We start from the raw sequence: 20,246 nt of genomic DNA on the forward strand, positions 1-20,246 counted from the left end.
CACATAGACATTCTACGCACAGGGGCTTTAAATAGCAAATAATTGTCATAGTACCCATTAGAATGGGTCCAAGGATGCATTGTAAGAAAGAAAAAGTAAAAAGCCATTAAGGCCATGTGGTCATTAACATTATAACAAAGTGCAAAAGTTTGGAAAAAAACAGGATGGGTCCAGAGAGATAAAAACACTGTACCTGGGTCCAGACTGAAGGTGAAGGAGATATATAAACCTGCGTTTTCATCCAGTCCATCCACAGCTTTGACCGTGAGGTTCAACCTCCCTTCGTTGGGGAGAGTCACAGTAAGACACGTCCCATTCCCAGCATCACCTACCCTCACATCTCCACCCCCATCGTCTGGTCCCACAGGGTATCTGTTGGGCAGGGTGACCCGTATGGCCTGTGTGGGGTCCAGATCCTGGATGGGTATGGGTTGGCCCTGAGGCGTGGTAAGCTCCATGGCAACCAGAGCGGTGGAAATCGGAGGGTGGGCCACAGTCAGCAGTGGGTTGGATCCCAACCCAGCATCCATACCAAACAGAACCTGCACCACCTCTGACTTCTGACTCTTCAGGTGAGCGGTGAGGGAGGTGGGGATATGGAACTGACACTGGGGAGAAATCTTTGATCCGTCAGCTGCTGATGACTGAGGGGGGACAATCTGGTTTTGGCTGAACTGATGAGTACAGAGGAGGTCGGAGGGGTCTCCATGGAAACCCACTGTGTTGATATAAGGAGTGGTGAGCGAAAGGGGCGCCTCGCCATGAACACGTGAATGCATCAGAGAGCGCATTAGAGCACCAGCGTGACCCAGTGCCGACAGGGTGATTGCAGGAGCTGACTGCAGAGTGCTGGAGTAGGATGGGTGAGAACTGGAAGCACTGACGGACTCAGACACAGCCACCAGGGTGCTACCTGGAAACAAGGAGACCACAAAATGTTCAGCAACGTTCACCATCAGAAGATGACTGTTTGGTGCAGGAGACGGTGGTTGACAAGCACCTATGATGTTAAGGATGTTCCTTCCTGTTTCCAGAGCTGACCAAACACCAGGACTCATGTGTTCCTCCATGACATGGATCATCTTCCCCACAGCTTCCAGGACCTTCTGATGGCACTTTTCACAGAGCAATTCACTGGGAACGGCCTTGAGAAAACAGAGCAAATGAAAATATATTTTTTAAACTGATTTATTGTTTGAAAGATATACAATTTAAAACCTCTCCATCCCTTTAAAAACAGGGGACAAAAATGTCCATGTCCAAAAAAATGTTTTCCACTTTCAGTGAGAATTTTAACCCTTTTTCGGCCTGTTAGTTTACATAATGCCACATTTTATGCTGTTATGGTTGTGAAATCAAAAATGTAATGGGCTTCAATGGGGACATTTAAAGTGTCTGTATTTTGCCGACACTGTTTATTGAAGAGTTATTAAAGGAGGTGGAACCTGAAATAAATAAAAAACCTCACAACCCTTATGTACACTATATGCATTAACACAGAAAAAACGATCGAATAAAATAATAAATCAAAAAAGCCAACAATGTTCCTAGTGATGCATTAGGGTTGAGCTCTGGTGTGAACGGTATTTCACGTCTTTTTGGTCTCATTGTGTGTCTGTGTTTGCATGAATTAAAGTGGGCACCGATATAAGACTGTTCACAATTGATTCAAATTCTCTCTATATTTGAGATCCAAAATTACTGATCATCACTTGTTAAATATTTTGGGCTGAGAACGGTAAGGAAACAAACTAGGCCATTACTTACAGTAGCCTGTGACAACGCAGAGCTGATCTGATCCACATTCAGGAAGGAGGACAGGGGGAGAGAGGCCAGGGCTTGGGTCACCTTCCCGCGGATCTCCATCCTGTCCATGAGCTCCGTGGCAGTCCGTCCAGTCTCCATCTGTGGACAGGTGGGTGGAACTCATTAGTCCAGATTCCGAACAAAAACAAAGCTTCAGAGATTCTCACATCCACTATGCTCCTAATCTTCAGTATTGTTTAGTCATAGTTAATCATAATCAGTTTAAAGCATAATTTCATGCCCTGGTAAATGTGATATGATGCTGACAAACGACCTGATTGAGTTGGCTGGTGAGGGCAATGGAATAAGGTATGATCTCTTGAGGGTTGCCATGTTGGACCAAAGCCCACAGCTCTGTCCGGCTCTTGTTTCTCAGCCACTCACTGGCAACTCCGTCCCCTGAAGGAGTTTCAACTGTCAACTCTCTGTAAAGAGAAGCAATCAGGAAGAGTTAGCGTTCCTTAAAACGTGACAAAGACATTTGGCATAATGGGTAATAACCTAAATGATTATTCTAACCTTTGACCGAAAAATAAAAGTAGTGTGGCAAGCGATGCACATACCACAAGTGTGCTTGTGCTATTTGCTTCAGCTGCGTCAAATCCCGGTAGCTTACCTGTTCAGAGCAATGACCTTTGCCCCCAGGTGGTCCTCTACCAGCAGTGTAACGGTGATAACTGACGCATTTCTTTCTCGCCCAGGAATTCCCATTGGAACCAGGCTGCCAAATGTTGAACGAGTACCCCTAGGGAGAGAAATGAAGACATGAAAGATAAACAGCTTAAGTTTGACAGGAAGTAAATCCAATCCTTATTTCTTCTTCTACGAAGTTTTTAATATTCAGCACCTTGAGATTTCATTGTATTTTAAAGTGTGCTATGTAAATAAAATCCATTATTATTATTATTATTATTATTATTAATATTCAGGTAAGGATCACACTTCATAGTTTAATAATAGCTGTAGGTTGAGGCCGGTGTTCACCTGTACAGAGTGAGCAGGGGGCATAGCGTGCCAGTAGACTGGCATGGTGCTGCCTGGAAGGTATAGATCAGCTGAGAGGCCCTGTTTTCTTCATCTTGCCACCCTGACAAATAGCAGCACATTTTAGTGGAACACAGTCAGATTGTTGAAGAAGCATTTGATTCTTCTTCTCCATTGAGAGTGACAAATATTGATACGTGTTGGATTTAGGAACACTTCTAGGAAGAACACAGTGTTACCTGAGCAGTTGTAGGTGACCACCGTCTCCAGCAGACGTATATCTGACTCTGGACTGAGATCACACAGGCCTCCGTGTGGCGGATTGTTAGGTAGTATTGTCAGACTGGCGCTGCCCCACAGCTCTTTGCCAGGCTGGGATACATTGAGAGTGAAGGTATAACTCTGCCCTGCCTGCAGCACACCTGAACGCACCATCAAGTTAGGAGAATGTCTCCCTGTAGAGGTGGAAGCCTCGTTAAGGTCAAGGGTCACGCCGGTTTTGTCCTCAGCACTCCATTTGTACTGTGACAAGACACACACATGAATCATAATAATACAGATAGTCTTATTGTCTGTGAATATTTGTTTATTTCTAGGCTAGAAATAATAAACCATTGTACTGTTCATTTATCTACCTAATTAAGCATTGCTGAGATTGAATATAGATTAAACTGTCCAATCACAAATTAGTTATTTAAGTTGATGAACACTTAAATTAAAAAGATAATGAATAACAACAGTGACTGCAGCAGAGGGAGCACAATGTGTTGCACTACCATTGCTTTTTTAATTCTTCATATTTTTTAAGAAATATATATTCTGTCGCGTCTTCACAGTGTCAATGCAGCCGGGGACGCACTGTGTGTGTGTCAACTACCTAAAGTTAAATAGCACTTCTACAGGTGACCGTATAGTTGTGACATTACAACATTATGGAAGTTCTGATGGATCGTGGAAAGGCACAGTGTCTGAATATGACTATGTACATTTCTTTGGGGATTGAGCATTTTGAGACTTTCGCAGTAGTTCTATAGCACCTAGACCTCCTTTCTAATAAAAAAGAAATGGAAATATCTCTTTCTATCATATGGACTTGTACTTTAAAAACATGACTTCAAATGTAACCTGAAAGTATTCATCAGCATCATTACCTGAGCCTGGTCATCACACTGTCCACATTGTCCAGAGAGGATGATGGGGCTGTTGTAACCAATGTGGTGAGGGGAGGACAGGACAGAGCAGGACACACACTCCACAAATACAGGAAGCACAGGAGCTTCACACACAGTGACCTTAAGATAAAATATAGAAGTATGAGTGATAAGCCACTTCTTCGACGAAATTTGTATGGTAAGATCATCCATATTTTACCCAAATCTCAAAAAACATTGGTAATACTCACTGTCTGGTTGACAGAGGCAGGCCTCCTCCCTTCCTTGTGTACAGTGATGGTGAAAACATAGACGGTGCCTGGGTGCAGCTGGGTGCTCAGTACAGTCATTCTACTACTGTTACTCCCAATGGGCTGCTTTACAAAATGAGACTCTGTGGAGTTCTGAAAATACAAACACCCAGGTGTTAGTATCATATACAAACAGTATGTTTTTCTCTTATCTTATCTTATATGTACATATTCAACTCATAATAATAGCAATTGATACCACTTCATTACTTTAAGGTTGGTTTGACATCAAGAGGCCTTTACCACTATCATGAAGGTCCAGTGGTACTGCAGTGTATCCTCCACTCCTGGCTCTAAATCAGGGTCTTGGGAATCCGATCCGTCTAGGTCGAGGTCACTGAGGCTAGGCCACAGTCTGTGTGATCCTCCCTTGATGACAGCTACCAGTGTTGAGCGGATCACTGTAATGCTGGTTTTTCGTCTGACAAGTAGAGGAGTTCCCTGGAGGGAAACGGTGAATACGAGGCAATACTGTCCCATATCGAGAGTATGCTTCGGGAGTAAGAGAAAAGGGGAAGTTGCATCTACCTGACTCCCAAGAGAAACTTTGTTACCAGAGAGTTCCAAATTAGTGCAATCTGACCCTTTGAGTATCTCCCATAAGTATGTGGCTTTGTAAGCAGAGCAGTTAATGTCCACGCTTGCTTCAAAGTAGCTCTGTCTAGACCTGAAGATAGTAGGCTGGCTCTGGACAATAGAAGCTTGAGGGCTGGAACACTGGGGCTCCTCCACCTCCATGTGTAGTTGTGTGGACACATTGCTGACACTGTTGAGAACTTTGACCATTACACTGTATTTCCCCGGTATATAATAAGTATGATTGACTGTGCTCAAGTCTGTCACAAATGCTTCAGCGGAGTCTCCAAAGTACCAGATATATCTGGGATTGCTCCCTCCATTCACTATTGCAGAAAACCTGACAGCATGTCCAACAAATATTCTCTCTGAATGACAGACAAGCTTGACCTTCTTAACAGGCCACTGAACTTTGGCAGTATCATTCACTGTTTTGGAGCAGATTCCATTGGCGGCGAGCACGCTAACAGACAATGAACCACTCTCTGGTGGAGCAAAGATCACTTCTTGTCCAGTGAGCCAGGTGGGCTCGGACCCCACCAAGTGAAATATCCAGGTGTAGTCGACTGGAAAACCACTTTGAACTTCTGCCTTGAACTGGATTCCCTTCAGAGCCTCTAGAGGATCAGAACAACAGTTCACAAGTCGCAAACCTTCAATATGATTAGCGACCAGAATGCTGGAAGATACCTCCACACTACTGATGTGGTTCCAACCTTTCACTGTAACTAGATGTGTCCCTGCTGGAAGGCTTGATGTGGTGAAACGCCCTTCAAGAATGTCCTGGCTATGAATCCAGTCTTTGTTTTTAAATGTTATGACAAAGCTCACATTGCTTCCTTTCGAGATTGTTGGAATAAAAATTACTTCTTCCTTGGTGCAGAAGGAAGACTCGGAAATGTTCAGCCTTAGTCCTTTGATTGCATCCTCAACTGCGACACTGTGTGAAACAATCTGCCAATTTATCCCATTGGAGACATTCAAAGACACCTGATAGATGCCTGCTAATGGAAAGGTGTGGCTAAAGGTCGGATTAGATGCATTTAAAAGCATAGCACCTCTAACTTTCCAGTTCCAGTGCAGATCACTACCCTTCTGAATACGCCCATGGAGTTGAACGGCAGCACTTGTTGTGACATGAAAGGGATGCATCTTTCCGTCAATTTCAAAGTCAACTTCTTGGACCATCTCTTGCACATTAAACTCTTCGGTGACATTGCTGTGACTGAGGACATTCTGAACTGAAACTTTAACAAGACAATTGCCAACATTTGCAAAAGTGTGGAGAAGAAAGGGCACTTGGGTCTGTAGGGGTGTAAGATCTGATTTCACATACCAAAAGTACTGTAGGTCTGACCCGGTAACCACGGCTACAGAGATATTCACTGATTTCCCTAATGCCACAATGTTTGATTGTGTTGTAATGCATGCACCTTTTACAATCTGTACTGCCACTAAAGAAACAATGCTGGTGGCCTCACCCAACTTGTTACTAGCTCTTAGCTGAACTGAAATCCCACCAGGAGTTTCAGTTAACATATGAAAAAGCTCTCCATCACCAGAGATTTGTCGGTTTATTCTGCTCTGTGTAGCAAGCCAGTGATAAGTGACATTGGAGCCCTTGGCGATTGAAGCAGTAAACAGCAGTTCCTCATGGGTTGGTACGTATTTCATGTTTGTCAGGCTCTGACATTCGATCTGAAGACCCTCTATTCTTTCAAAGACCTCTATCAAAATAGCTGCTTCCTTTCTACTCACCAAGTTCTGTGCTATAACCCTCACTTGATAAACTCCTGCTTTCAGGAAAGCAAATCTAAACTGATAAGTCCCCTGTTTGGTTGAGGTTATACCATCAACAGTCCAGTAGTAGTTGGTGCTACTGATAGCACTGCTAATTGCTGAGATAATAGTTTCCTCCCCCACTACAGCATAAGGCTGGTTGGTGTGAAGTGAAATGTCTGAAATTGGAAGTAAAACATTGACTTTAAGTGGCACAGAAGCACGGCTAACAGCATTAAATGCTGTGGCAGTGACTGTGAAATGACCCGCTGAAGTAAAGACGTGTGACACATTTAGCCTCTGTTCCACTGGCGATCCATCTCCAAAGTCCCACAGCACTGACACATTGCTGCCAGTGCAACTAGCCACCCAAAAGGACAGTAATGTATTCACTGTCAGCGTGCCACTTTCACTATCATGCGCCACAGACAGCTTACTCACAGGGTTTTGAATGGTGATACAAGCCCTGGCTGTTTTGTTGCTGACTTTGTTACTTGCCGTTACTGATACCTCTTCAACACCTTCGTCTTTAAAGATAAAACAGTTTTGAGCGTTTTCTGTCACGGCAATGAGACTAGATGGGCTGCTAAACCATTTAAATCGGTTACCATTCATCTGTACAGGGGAAACTAACACCCTGAGGCATGCCTCTTCTCCTACTGCTACTACTTCCTGTGAAGCCAGCAATGTCACGTTGGTTATTGGCGCTTCAACACAAATACTTGAATTAAATGATACAGATGTAACAGAACTAAACACAGTCAGGCTGATATAAGAAATCCCTTGGCTTTGAAATGTGTGAATAGCTGTTGACTGACCCCTCACTACACTCAGCGGTGATCCATCTCCAAACAGCCAATGGAAAGTCAGAATGGATATGTCCCCATTCACCTGAGCGCTAAGCTGTATGTCACTTCCACTCATGACACATTCTGTAGGGAGAACTCCCCTAACAGCCAATCTATAGACTTCTACACTGATAGACTGATGAGCGTGGCTGTGGGAATTGGAGACAGTTACCTCTACTGTATAGTTCCCTGGTGATTTATAGACGTGGGAGATGGAACCATCCGTACAGTTCCCCTGCAGGGACCCATCACCAAAGTCAAAATTCCACGTGAGACTCGTACCCGTTGCTACTGTCGCTCTGAAATCAGTTGCAGAGCTTAGTTCACTGGGTCCGTTGCAGCTGACAGTTAATCCAGAAATGTTCTCCATAACTTCCACCATGAGCCAGGTGGTCAGGACTGAAAGAGTGTTGTTGGCACATACTGTGATGTTATAAACTCCTGCAGATGCAAAAGTGTGGCTGACCCTAATGTGGGAGCCTTGTACAGCTTCAGAGCCATCAGCAAAGTCCCATGTGTAGACAACAGCGTAGGTTGAGGGCTCTGCGGAAGCTTCCAGAAGGAGAGTTTGTTTGACAAGGGGCACGGGAAGGGAAGAGGAAATGAGGAGGTGATTTAACTGCGGGCGGACTCTTATCTTCAATGACACATCTGTATTGTCATATTGGTTGGAGACTTGGACTTGAAGTGTGTAGTCATCTGTATGAAACGAAGACGGATGAAGAAAAAGTTTTTACCTTGATGGACTGGATGCATTACAAAGTACAGTTTCTACCAGCTCCATTCTTGTCACAAAATGTAACCAAAATACAGAATTTTCAAATTCTACCTTAAGTGGGCTTTTGAAAAATCTAGGGTTGAATTTCGGAGGCAAATAAAAACAGAACATAAATCAGAAAATATGTCCAAATTACACAAATGGCTCTCTGTCAAAATAGTGGCCAAATGATAGTTAGTAGATAGTTTTACTGTGTGCATGAATGGGTGGTTGGAAGACTAGAAAGGCACTTTATGAATACTGACATATATAAAGACCTTAGAATTTGTAAGCACATTGCACATCCAGCAGACTTGGAGCAACATTAGCATGGATTTTATTTGTGGCCAACCAAAGAAGTCCAAAACACATACTCCTTTTAGCTTTGGTTTGGTCTGCACCATAGACTGTATAAAATATGGACAGAGCCTCTGTGACTTCACCCATATGTTTCTGAAGAGCTGTAGAACACCCTAACCAGATAGGCAAAGACATGGATGCCAGGCATTTAAATGACCATTTGTGGAACTGCAGTTTTTGGCACTTGCGCATTGGCTTTATTTTCAACACTGTTGGGTGCCGCTTAGTATGCTTAGGTTTCCCCCTCTCACATTTTGCAAAGGCATTTGGTCTGTTATATACAAAAAAAGATAGGTGTAGCTTTAATAGTTTGTGTGTGTGTGTGTTTACCTGGGATGGGATAGGTATAGTTCACAGAGTCCACGACATATACTTGCTTATCTCCTCTAGCCATAAGACCTTCCATGGTCTGACATGGAGCAGAGTGGTTGTTGATCACCTTGCTACTTCCATCCCCCAAATCCCATCTACATGACATACACCACATGGAAATTTAGAAGTATATTTGTAGTGGTAGTCTTCTCTTTAAAGTCATGGGTGTAAAGCATACCATCCCTACAATTTCTATGATTTCTGGGGGTTATTTTTGAAAAATGCAATGCCTTACCTGAAGGTGACTGGCAGGGAGATGTCCACTTTGACCCTGAGGGTGTAGAGGTGTGCAGCATCCACAGCTACGACCTCCTTGACTAACAGGAACTCTGGCTCAGCCAGTGGGGTCATTTCATCAGCAGTCAGGAGGAGTTGTTGGCTCTGGGAGCTAACGCGGTTGGAAGCTGTCACCTAAAGGTAAAGAACAGGTTACTTCTTTTTGTATTAAGGCTCAGAATGTAATCAAATGCAATTTGTCAAACAATCATACATTTAACTTACTGTACTTAAATTAAACAAATATCAAATCTAAGCAAAGTTATTAACCTTATAGAGAAAACTAAAATGTATCTTACCCTGAGCTTATACTCAGCAGGTTTCTTGAACACCACACTGTAAGATTCTTCTTCATGGGCAAACTTCTCCAGGTTGTCAATCACCCATGTGAAATTTACTGAGGAACCACTCTCCACTTTGGCTATAAATGACTACAATGGAAAAAAAAAAAGCACCATCAGTACTTTGCAATGCAAACATGCTGACATTTGCAAGGTTAACTGGAATTAGCCGCTAGCAAAAACATGTTTGTCTTACAAACATTTTTGACTTCCTCAATGTTTACCGTGTAACTATCTTTGTGTAGCATCTGAGCATGCTAACATTTGCTAATCATGACGAAGCCCAAAGTACAGCTTTATAGGTATTTGGTCATAAACCAAAGTATAGAATATACAAACATTGTATACAACATTGACCTGATGATGTCATACATAAAAAGTCCAGGGATTTCAAAATCGTTAGGCTTCATCCCCTGAGGACCATGAAAGTCTTAAGAAATTTGAATGGCAATCCATCTAATAGTTGTTGCGATATTTCAGTGTGGTAAAATGTGGTGGACCAACCAGTGGGCGTTGCCATCTCTAGAGCCATGCTGCTAACATGTTGTCTGAATGCTAACTTGAACTATTTGCGTGTTGAATGTGTTTGTTGTTAATTCATTTTTGCATTCTCACCTGGGAAATGTCTACGAGCATCCTCCAGCATCCGTGTGGCTCAACACTTAGCCCTGTCACCGCTTCGTAGCCACAAACCCTCACACTCACACTCTGAGACCTTACTGCATCCATCACACTGATATTCAGCGTTTGAAGCCCGACTGAGGGCAACACCAGGGTCACAGAGGAGAACCAGGCTTCACGGGACAGCATCTCACCGCCAGCCCAAGACTGAGCCACCTCTTCTGGGCAAGATGGAAGGAAGGGGACCCCAGTCTGGAGAACTGGGGCTGACCATGAGCTGCTGGCTTTCTCTCCAGACAGTACCTTGACAACAATGAGTGTTGGGACGTTGATTTGGACATGGATCTGGTTCTTTTCATCCGGCACAGGGTGGATGACGTTAAGCCCAAATTGAGATCTCACACTCGGAGTAGGACCAGTTGTCAGGGACCAAACATCTGGGGCCGTGGTTGTCTCTCTGTGGGTGAAGCCGTCATCGTGCTCTGTAGCTCTGTGAAGATTGTCCACGTACAGCATCCTCAGATCACACACCACCCCGTCCACCCACTGGCCTCCTTGGGGCAGGGAGGTGAGGCCCCCCTCCCACCAGCCTCCCCACTCTGTCCTCCTAAGGGACACGTAACTCTGGCGCCAGGGGGAGTTCAAAGAGGCCTCACTGTTCAGGCAATGTAGGAAGGTACCAGAGTCGCGAGTGTGTTGTATAGCCACAATATCATCAGGGTACACCATTATCCCTCGATCCGGAAGAAGCAGCTGTTACGAAAAACAAAACAACAGGAAAAGTTAAGGGATCCAGTTTTTACATATTTTGTATTCAAACATCATCCATTTTGGCGGCAGGTCAACTCACGCTTAAAGTGTTTAGTTCAGAGCTAGGGTTTATGCTCAGAGGCAGGTCTGCTACCAGGTGGTAAAAGGGGGGTACTGCGAGGTATCTGGGCGGTAAAGCAAAGCCGCGGGCCACTGCTGCAGAGTCGAAGGGACTGCAGGGACTGGTGGTGGGCACGCAGGCCTCCAGCAGGTGGCACCAGTACTGGCCCATGCTGCAGCCCCCTGTGGTGTTACACAGCGGTACAGCCGAGCAGCAGCTGAATGGATTGAGGAGAGAGCTGCAACCTGAGGAGAAAAGAGGAGGCTATTAATAGTTGTATCAGGGATCTCCCCAGAAAACCTCCATAGTGACCATTGTACTGTACCTGGAGGCACCAGGTGGTGGTTGGGGTTGCAGTAGGGTCGGAGGATCTGGACACGGGCAAGAGACGACACTGAGCTGGGCTGGACCACCAGCTCCACTGATACCAACTGACCTGCATGACTGAACCACATCCCTGGGAACAGCTGCATCTAGGAGGGTGTCAAAGGAGAAAACTCTGATATTAATTCAATCCATTTTTATTATTCAACCATCTTTCAGTGGTTCCCAAAGTTTTTTGTTCATTATACCCACATGGCCTTGTTAGATAAGATAAAGTACCCTAAGTACCCCTTCATCAACACACACTTTAACCATTCATCCATTTTACCTTACTATTTCAACCGTTACTGTATTAATGTATTACTTTAGCTTCACCTAATTCATTACGATCTGTTTCATGTTTCCGTTACCTTTTGCTGCTTGCTTGCTTCTGTTAGTGTTTAGAGGTTACAGTTGACTTTTTTCTGGGTTTTTCTAAAAAGCATAATATCTATTGCCATTTATTTATTATTAGTTAGCAACTTAACCAATCCCTGCTTTAACCCCCTAATTCCCGTCTTTTTCGTTTCTAACCCTTTATAACCAAGCAATGTCAACTTGTAACCCCTCATCAGAAGTTTATTAAGTCTGTGGTTCTATTACTTTTTTTAAATACTTCATGGAAGTAACATTTCCAGCAATTATCACTCTAACGTAATCCTGTTGTGCTGATGTTTTAGGTTCATCTTGTGATCCCTTTAGGTCTGGAACCAGTGTGTTACCAGTGTTTACTGACCTCCACGGTGAGCTGTCCGATGTCTGGGACATTGGGAAAGGGTTGTATCTGGGTCTGAGAATAGATGCCGCTCATGAGAACCAATCCAGTCAGGTAACTGTCCACAGAAGGTAAAGACTCTGCATGGAGAGAGATTAACCAAAATCACCTCATGGTACTTTCAAGACACATTTCTAATAATAATAGCATTACATGAGGATAAAATCATGTAGTAGGTTCTGTCTCATTTATTGTCAACAACGTGAAGAGTGTTTTATTTGTGTGTCTCTGGTGTTCCCCAGTGAGATAAAAGTCTTACCAGTTACTTTTTTTTCACAGAGGAAGCGGTGTTGTCCAACACACTGAGCCTTCCTCCACTGTCCCCGTGTCCCCAAGGCCATCTGTGTACACCCCCCCTGACTCTCACCGCCTCCGGCCCACCATGCAGGACTGACTGGCTCCACAATCTGGTCAGAACCTCCTCCCTCCGATCTCTTCAGCCATATCCACACAGTGGTTTTCCTAAAACAACACGAGAACAACAAGGAAAGGGTCTATTAACAGCTATAAGCATGTACAGACACACAAAAGGAGACGTTTGTTTGTAGCACTCACAGTGGAAACGAGTAATGGATGAAGTTTTGCAGCTCCAGACTGCCAGCGGATGCCAGATCTCCTCCCAGAGTTTCTCTGCATGAATCCTGGGCCTCAGGCCATGAGGATGTCCTCTCAGAGAGCCAATAGCATCGCAGGCTGGCCAGGTGGATCCGACCCCCTTTTGGACAAGGAGTGACCTCTGAAAGGCAACACACACAAGGAACTGTGAGTCAATTCTTAACAAATCAGATTTAAATATGGTAAATGAAATTGTCAAGATCTCCACATAAATCACATGATGAGAAGAGCAAGAGCTCATTAGCATGAGTCACAGTAGCAAGTGATGTTGCAGGACAGGTGTTTCACATTTTGCATATTTTCTTTCATCACACACACTCTCACGTTTCATTTTTAAATGATCTTATTATTGCCCGTTAACTATTGTGACTTGTGCTGCTCTAATTAAGAAATTTAAACTGATGGATCAGTAAACATACTATTTTGAGAGACACCATGCTTCTCTGGAGAACCAAAAACCACAAATGTTTGTTACTCTCCATGTAACACAATACTTAATATATAGTATCAGAAAGATTGATCAAAAGTAAAATAACTCATTATGCAATGACTGATACATTATTGATGCATCAAATTATTGATGATGTGGAGGAAGACTTTCACTGAAATGCTGAATTTTGTACTACTTAAATTGCTAGATTATTTTAAACTATTGATTTTGGGAATACTGAATACGCTTAACCATTCAGGCATTAAAAAAGAATTTAAATAAAACTATTTGAAATGGAGAAACCACTCTTGTTATGTCAAGTTAGGCGTCACAAGTAGATATTCCTGCATTTTAAGACTTAAGACTAAAGCCTTTTAGTGAGCTTTGTATATATCACAATACCTGCATAACCACATTAGCCTTTCTTCACCTCTACCATGATAACCATTTGACACATCTACACTATAATAATAAAGCTATGACAGCAGTTAATGATGACCGACTTCACATCACAATCAGTAATCACAAGCAGGAGAGGGGTCACTGTAGTTCACTCTTTACCTTTATTCTTCAAATGAGGCGAGAAAAAAAACAGGTTCACCCAAACAAAACATCACATTTTTATTTTTCATCTTACTCAAATACAAAATTAAGCTTCTCACCTGCAGCTGCAGCGATGATCAAAACCACAACAAGAATCCACAGTGCCTGCTTTTGTGGCACAAGTGTACCTGTCATCTTGTAGAGCACTTCACATCCTCCTGAAGAAAGAAAATAGTCCCTGCCTAATCACCAGAGGAGCATTGTAGAAACCAATGCACTGCAATCGTTACATTAAACATGCAGGTTCTTAAGATCTTCTTTTCCCTGTCATTGCCACAAGACTCTCATCTTCCGCGGTGCTCTTGTACAAGTTAAAAGTTCTCCTCTCAATCCCTCTTCCATGCTCTCCTCTCCCTCCACCAACATCCCCTCCCCTCGTCCGGCAAAACCCACCATGAGTGATGTTGGTGTGGCTGTTTTAAAGGCCTCTTCTCCACTCTCTGTGAGCGCCTGGGTGACTTCTGCTTTGTCTCTCAGCAACGGCCATAGAAGCAGAGTGGACAGAGGAGGCCGGCGCTGCTCATTACCATGTTGTAAAACCCCTGGAGCTCAATAGAAACAGTCAGACTCACTCAGGCGGGATGCAGCTAAGGATCCTGACAGAAACAAGCCTCAGAGACCATAAGGACCTTTGTGTTGTTTGGGCAAAATTGTTGCTTTTTATTCGTTTTATGAATATAGAGGGATCGTTATTTTTTTGTCTGAGTTAGAAGAAGTTTCACATTTTGAAACTTCTCTCTCCTGCATTGTGAGGAGGCCGTGGCCTTGTTGTTGCCTGAGAGCAAACACAAAGATCTCATCACTGACCAAACAAAGGCTCTGTGACGCACATGCAAAACTAATAGTCCTAGCTTTAAAAGAAAGGATGCCATCTAGGTTGCCTGGAGAGAGAACAGATAAAGTTGAAGGCAGTGATAAGACAACCATAGCTGAGTATTGTCTGTCTATTGCCATGGATACGATTGTATTTCTCTTTGTGAGGAACCTTTCCCCTCACAGGAGCAGCAGATTCAGCAAGAGGGAGTTGTATTGTTTACTTAAATAGAGCCCTTATTCCAATAGTGGGAGTATTTAATTCTAGCAGTGTGACACCTAAAATTTATTTTTAATATATATTACCCACAGAGCAGCCCCAAGAGTGTTCAATATAAAATACATATTAAAAGTAAAGTAACAACAAAAAAATCACATGAATAAATTGCGTGAAATATCTAAATAAACCAGAAATTAAGGAAATATTCAAACTCATCTTACAGTGGATATAAAAAGTCTACACACCCCTGTTAAAATGCCATGTTTTTGTGATGTAACGTGAACAATTCAATTGAAAAACAAACTGAAATCTTTTAGGGGAAAAAAAATAAAAATAAAAAAGTAAAACAATGTGGTTGCATAAGTGTGCACACCCTCTTATAACTGGGGATGTGGATGTGTTCAGAATTAACCAATCACATTCAAACATGTTAAATAGTAGTCAGTACACACCTGCCATCATTTAAAGTGACTCTGATTAATCCCAAATAACGTTCAGCTGTTCTAGTAGGATTTTCCTGACATTTTCTTAGTTGCATCTTACAGCAAAAGCCATGGTAGCATCAGAGGTACCTCATTGTTGAAAGGTATCAGTCAGGAGAAGGGTACAAAATAATTTCCAAGACATTAGACATACCATGGAACACAGTGAAGACAGTCATCATCAAGTGGAGAAAATATGGCACAACAGTGACATTACCAAGAACTGGACATCCCTCCAAAATTGATGAAAAGACGAGAAGAAAACTGGTCAGGGAGGCTTCCAAGAGGCCTACAGCAACATTAAAGGAGCTGCAGGAATATCTGGCAAGTACTGGCTGTGTACTACATGTGACAACAATCTCCCGTATTCTTCATATGTTTGGGCTATGGGGTAGGGTGGCAAGACGGAAGCCTTTTCTTACGAAGAAAAACATCCAAGCCCGGCTAAATTTTGCCAAAACTTACATGAAGTCTCCCAAAAGCATATGGGAAAATGTGCTATGGTCTGATGAAACCAAGGTTGAACTTTTTGGCCATAATTCCAAAAGGTATGTTTGGCGCAAAAACAACACTGCACATCACCCAAAGAACACCACACCCACAGTGAAGCATGGTGGTGGCAGCATCATGCTTCCGAGCTGCTTTTCTTCAGCTGGAACCGGGGCCTTAGTCAGGGTGGAGGGAATTATGAACAGTTCCAAATACCAGTCAATTTTGGCACAAAACCTTCAGGCTTCCATTAGAAAGCTGAAGATGAAGAGGAATTTCACCTTTCAGCACGACAACGACCCAAAGCATACATCCAAATCAACAAAAGCATGGCTTCACCAGAAGAAGATTAAAGTTTTGGAATGGCCCAGCCAGAGCCCAGACCTGAATCCAACTGAACATCTGTGGGGTGATCTGCAGAGGGCTGTGAACAGGAGATGCCCTCGCAATCTGACAGATTTGGAGCTCTTTTGCAAAGAAGAGTGGGCAAATATTGCCAAGTCAAGATGTGCCATGCTAATAGACTCATATCCAAAAAAACTGAGTGCTGTAATAAAATCAAAAGGTGCTTCAACAAAGTATTAGTTGAAGGGTGTTCATATTTATGCAACCAGGTTATTGTAAGTTTTTTATTTTTTATTTTTCCCCCTAAAAGATTTCAGTTTGTTTTTCAATTGAATTGTTCACGTTATAGGTCACATTAAAGGTGGAAAAAGTTCGGACATGATTTATCTTTGTCTCGTTTTTTTACATCACAAAAAACCTGGCATTTTAACTGGGGTGTGTAGACTTTTTATATCCACTGTATGTGTTGCGTCATCATTTGTATCTTCATGTGTAAAACAGAGTTTAATTTGAGTATATTCTTATTTAAATACAAAACATTTGATTTCAAAATGCCTCTTATCAAAAGTCAGTTTAAGTTTATAATGCATTTTCCCCCCATTTGACTTATTCATAACTGTCCATTAAAAATAAAATCTTGCACGAAATATTTTTTTAATTTATTATTTCATATCATTTTTGTATAATTAAAAACATAACTTCAATAAAACCATTATATGATATCAAGCATGATGAAATAATAATCATTACAACACTGCAAATGTTAATTTACATATTGCACATAATTTAATAATGTGTTAATTTATTTTTAACATGCTGTAATATATTTTTTTTACATGTGTGGAATATTGAATACTTTAGGGCTTCAGGAATTTTGCCAAATAATCTTTTAATTGCTAGTTTACTGTTTGAGTTTTATAATGCATTCTTTATATGCTAACTGAAGAGGTCAATTTATGATAGCATTTAAAAAATATATAATTAAAAACTGCAAAAAGGTCCTCCATGTCATTAGAGCCGTGAACCACTAGAGGGCAGTAATGCGACATTACAGTGAATGTGTTCCGCAACAAAAAACACGACGAAGAAGAGGAAAAACCAGGAAGATGAAGAGGGCAGCTGATGGTGACACATCTTAGGTAGGCTGACATTAAACCTAGTAAACACAGCAGAGCAGCTTCTGTTTGTCCGCACCACTGGGTCAAAACGGGAAAACGCGAGATGTGTAACGTGAAATGTGCAGCGTAATCCCGAACTGGATTTCACGGTTGTTGTTCTCGTCCTTCCTGTTGGGGAGGCATTAGCATACGGGACGGAGGCTCGGTTAGTAAACACTGTAGCTCCTGTAAATACGGAGCATTTCCGCATGTTGTCATTCAACGACACGACAAGTCACAGTTATATACGTTGGATTTCCCCACCACGACACCGTGTTCGTGGGACATACATTTTAGAAATTGGTATACTACTAAACGTTTATTATGACATATTTTATACATTATTTTTATGCCGAATTTTCCCAGTAAACCTTCATTATTCAGATACGAGAAAAAGATTGTGGCCAAATGGTTGTATTTTTCACTGAAAAGCTATTAAACAATCATTTGTGAAACATCTTGAAGGGATCCATCCATTCTAACAGGAGTAATGCCTACAAGCTGTTACTCCTGGTAAAGAAAAAAAGCTGTGTGAAATTAGAGTCATCAATATATGACCAAATGAGTTCACATAAAGAAACTTGTCAGCCTCATACAAGAGCTGATTTTGTTCTCTGTGCAGCCGATCAGGTTGTAGCAGCACATATCTGACAGGAAGCCTCGGTCAAATGTATTTTCGGTGTCTCTTTCATTTTGTCTGTCATTTCCAGCAGGTTCTATGCTCCAACTAAGGACATCTGCAGAAGAAAAAAGCAGCTGTGAAATCTCCCAGCTCAGACAAGCAGTGCTACAAAACAATGACAGACTCGTCGATGAGATGCTCTGCCAAGAAGTCTACAGGAAAGTCATCAACTGCAGAGGTGGCTGGGGCATCGCGGGCACGCCTCTGCATGCCGCCGTGTCCAAAGGCCACCTCAGCTGTCTGCAGGTCCTGCTAGGCCACGGCGCCCTGGTGGACTGCGTGGATGTCAAGGCTCAGACCCCTCTCTTCGCTGCCGTCCGGGGGAAATATCTGGACTGTGTCTTAGCGCTCCTCGGAGCCGGAGCCAACCCCAACGGGAACGCGTCCAACAACTGCTCCCCCGTCCTCACTGCGGCCCGGGAGGGCGACGTGGAGATACTGCACGAACTGCTGAGACGCGGCGCGGAGGTGAACTCCCGCTCCAAGGTCCTGCTCTGGACGTCCAGCGCCAGGGTGTCCAGCGGGCCGCTGTACCTGGCCGCCGTTTACGGACACATGGAGTGTTTCAGACTGCTGCTGCTCTACGGGGCGGACCCGGATTACAACTGCACCGACGAGAGGCTGCTGAGCTCCATCAAGCAGCCCAAAACGGTGCTAGAGATGTGCCTGAGGCACGGCTGTGGGGTGGAGTACATCCAGCTCCTGATCGACTTCGGTGCAAACGTCTACCTCCCTACTCTGATCATCGAGAAGTCCACGAAGCAGAACGAGGCTGTGGAGCTGCTTCTGGAGGAGAGAGGTGAGGCACATGTGTACATGTCTGCCTCTAAGGATGGCTGGCAGCAACAGGTCATTTCAAACAGATGGAAAGGTCGTGCTTTGTGCATACTGACTGGAGCAGTTGCTCATAATATTCAGACTAAAATGCATTAATAGTTTAATGAACATTGTCACAACTTATTTAATGAGTCTGTAGTTTCCTAGAAGGGACAATGACATATGCTACTAATTGTGGGGAAGTTGTCCAGTGGTAGTGTTAAAAAACGGACCTAGACAGTGTTTTAGTCAATGCACCTCACACGTGTGATTACAGGCAAGAAAAAAATCTACATATACGGAGAATAAAGTTTTCAATGCTCATTAGTTATGACCGAATATTTTCCTTGTTTAAATGAAGGTTTTTCTTTCAGGGAAACTCCCATTTTCGCTTTGATAATTGGGACCAGCTTACATGGTTACTTCTGGGAAACTTTACTCAGAATTATTGGGAATTGATGATAACATTTCAGCTGCTGTCTTCCCTTCTATTCTGATAATGAAATTCACTGAAGAAGCCCCCTTCTACATTAATCCTGCAGACATCACTCTTGACTACTTTTATGCAGAATTTGATTTTCACATTAGTCTCTGTGAACGTCAATATTTAAAAACAAAACATGGTCTGCTAACTCTTTTGCATATTTTTTTCATCTATTTAAACCAAGGGGGTAACAAAGACCATTTAATCATACTTCTCGTGATGGTGTAGTTTGTTAAAAGACACACTTTAGAAGATCATGTTAGATAAAGGAGTGCAATGAGGTGCATTAAGAGTGTGATTTTTTTAAATAATAACTTATTTTGTGGTCGCCTAGTTTTCTAATTCCTCTCCTGTCGTCTCAGGAAATCCAAAGGCCTTGACTTCACAGTGCCGACTCGCCGTCCGAGGATACCTCAAAAAGATCAACAAGATCCACTGTATCGACCAGCTGGACATGCCAACAAGTCTCATTAACTTCTTGCAACACAAGCCGGTCCCAGTCACTGTTCTGTAGCCCAGTGAGCTGGAGGCACGCAATGTAAATTCATTTTTATTTAACTCTGTGAACCACCTTTGTTTTAGATTCTGTCTTATCATGTGCTGGTCTTTTAAGACATAACATTAAATGTGTGGGGATAAGTGGTGTGTACCTATGTTTGATTATGAGTACTTACCAAGTAGCTAGTGGAAGACTTAGCTTAAGGAAGCTGTTGCCTGGAGCTGCAGTTCTTCTTCACATGTTCATCACGAGTTAGTTACTTCTGTTAGAAGAGCTGTTTGTCCTGTGAAAACTAATGAATCAGGGTCAGCATGCATAACCCTCTCTAAGGTCTCTTCAGTGAGTTGTATACTAATAACATATACATTCAACAAATTCATCTGATTCAAAATACATGAAATTGTCAGTAAACCTATTCAG

At 42.8% G+C, this 20,246-nt stretch overlaps 2 protein-coding genes across 5 annotated transcripts in view; one reads left to right on the plus strand and one right to left on the minus strand.

The window, feature by feature from the left end:
• Window positions 1–13,974, minus strand: part of pkd1b (polycystic kidney disease 1b) — a 30,422-nt gene extending 16,448 nt beyond the window's left edge. The window contains exons 1-19 of the mRNA XM_054599448.1: window positions 13,899–13,974; window positions 12,747–12,927; window positions 12,451–12,653; window positions 12,153–12,271; window positions 11,379–11,526; window positions 11,033–11,298; window positions 10,177–10,935; window positions 9,520–9,651; window positions 9,180–9,325; window positions 8,903–9,039; window positions 4,496–8,154; window positions 3,942–4,082; window positions 3,030–3,312; window positions 2,791–2,893; window positions 2,423–2,551; window positions 2,081–2,231; window positions 1,768–1,905; window positions 1,001–1,145; window positions 194–913 (exon numbers count right to left, since the gene is read on the minus strand). Coding sequence (XP_054455423.1) covers window positions 194–913; window positions 1,001–1,145; window positions 1,768–1,905; window positions 2,081–2,231; window positions 2,423–2,551; window positions 2,791–2,893; window positions 3,030–3,312; window positions 3,942–4,082; window positions 4,496–8,154; window positions 8,903–9,039; window positions 9,180–9,325; window positions 9,520–9,651; window positions 10,177–10,935; window positions 11,033–11,298; window positions 11,379–11,526; window positions 12,153–12,271; window positions 12,451–12,653; window positions 12,747–12,927; window positions 13,899–13,974 — 7,636 coding nt within the window. The remainder of the gene's footprint in view (window positions 1–193; window positions 914–1,000; window positions 1,146–1,767; window positions 1,906–2,080; window positions 2,232–2,422; window positions 2,552–2,790; window positions 2,894–3,029; window positions 3,313–3,941; window positions 4,083–4,495; window positions 8,155–8,902; window positions 9,040–9,179; window positions 9,326–9,519; window positions 9,652–10,176; window positions 10,936–11,032; window positions 11,299–11,378; window positions 11,527–12,152; window positions 12,272–12,450; window positions 12,654–12,746; window positions 12,928–13,898) is intronic.
• A 3,293-nt stretch (window positions 13,975–17,267) lies between these two features.
• asb12a (ankyrin repeat and SOCS box-containing 12a) lies at window positions 17,268–19,973 on the plus strand. 4 transcript variants are annotated; one of them, XM_054599222.1, is made up of 3 exons: window positions 17,268–17,327; window positions 18,059–18,826; window positions 19,690–19,973. In XM_054599222.1, the coding sequence occupies exons 2-3, from the start codon at window positions 18,064–18,066 to the stop codon at window positions 19,839–19,841; spliced, it is 915 nt and encodes a 304-aa protein (XP_054455197.1). In that variant the 5' UTR covers window positions 17,268–17,327; window positions 18,059–18,063; the 3' UTR covers window positions 19,842–19,973. The 4 variants fall into 4 exon arrangements, with proteins under 4 accessions (XP_054455197.1, XP_054455196.1, XP_054455198.1 ...); XM_054599221.1 differs by having other exon boundaries at window positions 17,280–17,327; window positions 18,056–18,826; XM_054599223.1 differs by lacking the exon at window positions 17,268–17,327 and adding an exon at window positions 17,339–17,511 and having other exon boundaries at window positions 18,056–18,826.
• The last annotated feature ends 273 nt before the right edge of the window (window positions 19,974–20,246 follow it).

Source organism: Anoplopoma fimbria, chromosome 5 (genome assembly GCF_027596085.1).
Source record: "Anoplopoma fimbria isolate UVic2021 breed Golden Eagle Sablefish chromosome 5, Afim_UVic_2022, whole genome shotgun sequence".
Lineage (NCBI taxonomy): Eukaryota > Metazoa > Chordata > Actinopteri > Perciformes > Anoplopomatidae > Anoplopoma > Anoplopoma fimbria.